Consider the following 1,105-nt stretch of genomic DNA (forward strand, 5'->3'; position numbering starts at 1 on the left):
ACCCCCCAATTCCCCGGCCTGTTTTTAAAGCAAAAAAAAAAAAAAAAAACCAAAACCCAAACCCAACAAAAAACCCAAACCCAAGCAGCTAGGCATAGTGGTTACTTTCAGTCATCTTCCCTTCCCTCTGCAACCGTGCCTGGCATTTCTATACAATATAAGGCGAGAGCTTTCCGTCTTACGCCAAGTATTAAGGCTCTGTGAATAATTAGTCATCCTGGTGGCCAGCACTCACTGCAAAGTCACGCAATTTCAAGATTTGTTTGTTCATCTGACTGCAGCCTGGGGGGGGGGGGGAAAAAAAAAAAAAAAAAAGTAGGCTAGTTTCACACCCACATGGGCACTCTCTGATTTCTATTTTTTTTTTAAGTCATACACTTGTCAAACAGGTTATTCTGGGAATTCTGATTTTCACGAAATAAGCTTGCTCGCTTCGATCGCTTATTATTGTCACCCTGCCCCCCCCCCCATCACTGCACAGCACCGCGGGATCGGATGCAGCACCGTTCACCCCCAACTCGACAGCTTCAGCACTTGGAAGGTTTTCCAACAAGGCAACCGGGTGACAATTTTTATTGAAGGCCCATGCCTTTGTCTAAAGTCACCACAGCAGCAGCAGTAACTTCCATGAGGACTTCCAGCAGCAATTTTGAATAAGCCCACGGACCTATTTGTACAGCCCGGACACACTCTGACAGCGTCCACTCAGTTTGGCCATTTCTCGGGTAGCGGGGGGTAGGGGGGAATAAGGACCATAAAGGGCTGTTTCATCATTTGAGGATGGGTACTCGGGAGAGTAATTTGTGCCCCTCTGGAAAAGCAGAAGCCAAGAGGCTGACAAACTTGTCACGGGCAGCAGCAATGACAAAGACAACATTTTTACCATCCCTAACTGTTCCGCTTGGCACGGCGGGTGGCTCGCCATCCGCCGTGTGCTCAGCCCGGCAGAGACACCGGGTACCCTCGAGAAAAATGACAATAATAAAAGGAGAAGAAATTCTGCCACAAACCTTGTAGACTTGCCCGTACGTGCCATTGCCAACCACTTCCACCAGCTCAAAAATCCCAGCGGGGTCCTGGCGGGGGGAAGAGGGGGAGGGAGAGG

At 49.2% G+C, this 1,105-nt stretch overlaps 1 protein-coding gene across 1 annotated transcript in view; it reads right to left on the minus strand.

Annotated features, from left to right (window-relative positions):
- Positions 1-1,088, minus strand: part of MAP4K4 (mitogen-activated protein kinase kinase kinase kinase 4) — a gene marked incomplete at its 5' end in the record, with an annotated part of 164,981 nt that extends 163,893 nt beyond the window's left edge. The window contains one exon of the mRNA XM_035894358.1: positions 1,011-1,088. Within this exon, the coding sequence (XP_035750251.1) occupies positions 1,011-1,088 (78 nt within the window). The remainder of the gene's footprint in view (positions 1-1,010) is intronic.
- Positions 1,089-1,105: the final 17 nt, after the last annotated feature.

The sequence above is a fragment of the Egretta garzetta genome, unplaced genomic scaffold (assembly GCF_000687185.1).
Source record: "Egretta garzetta isolate BGI_Z169 unplaced genomic scaffold, ASM68718v1 scaffold5, whole genome shotgun sequence".
Lineage (NCBI taxonomy): Eukaryota > Metazoa > Chordata > Aves > Pelecaniformes > Ardeidae > Egretta > Egretta garzetta.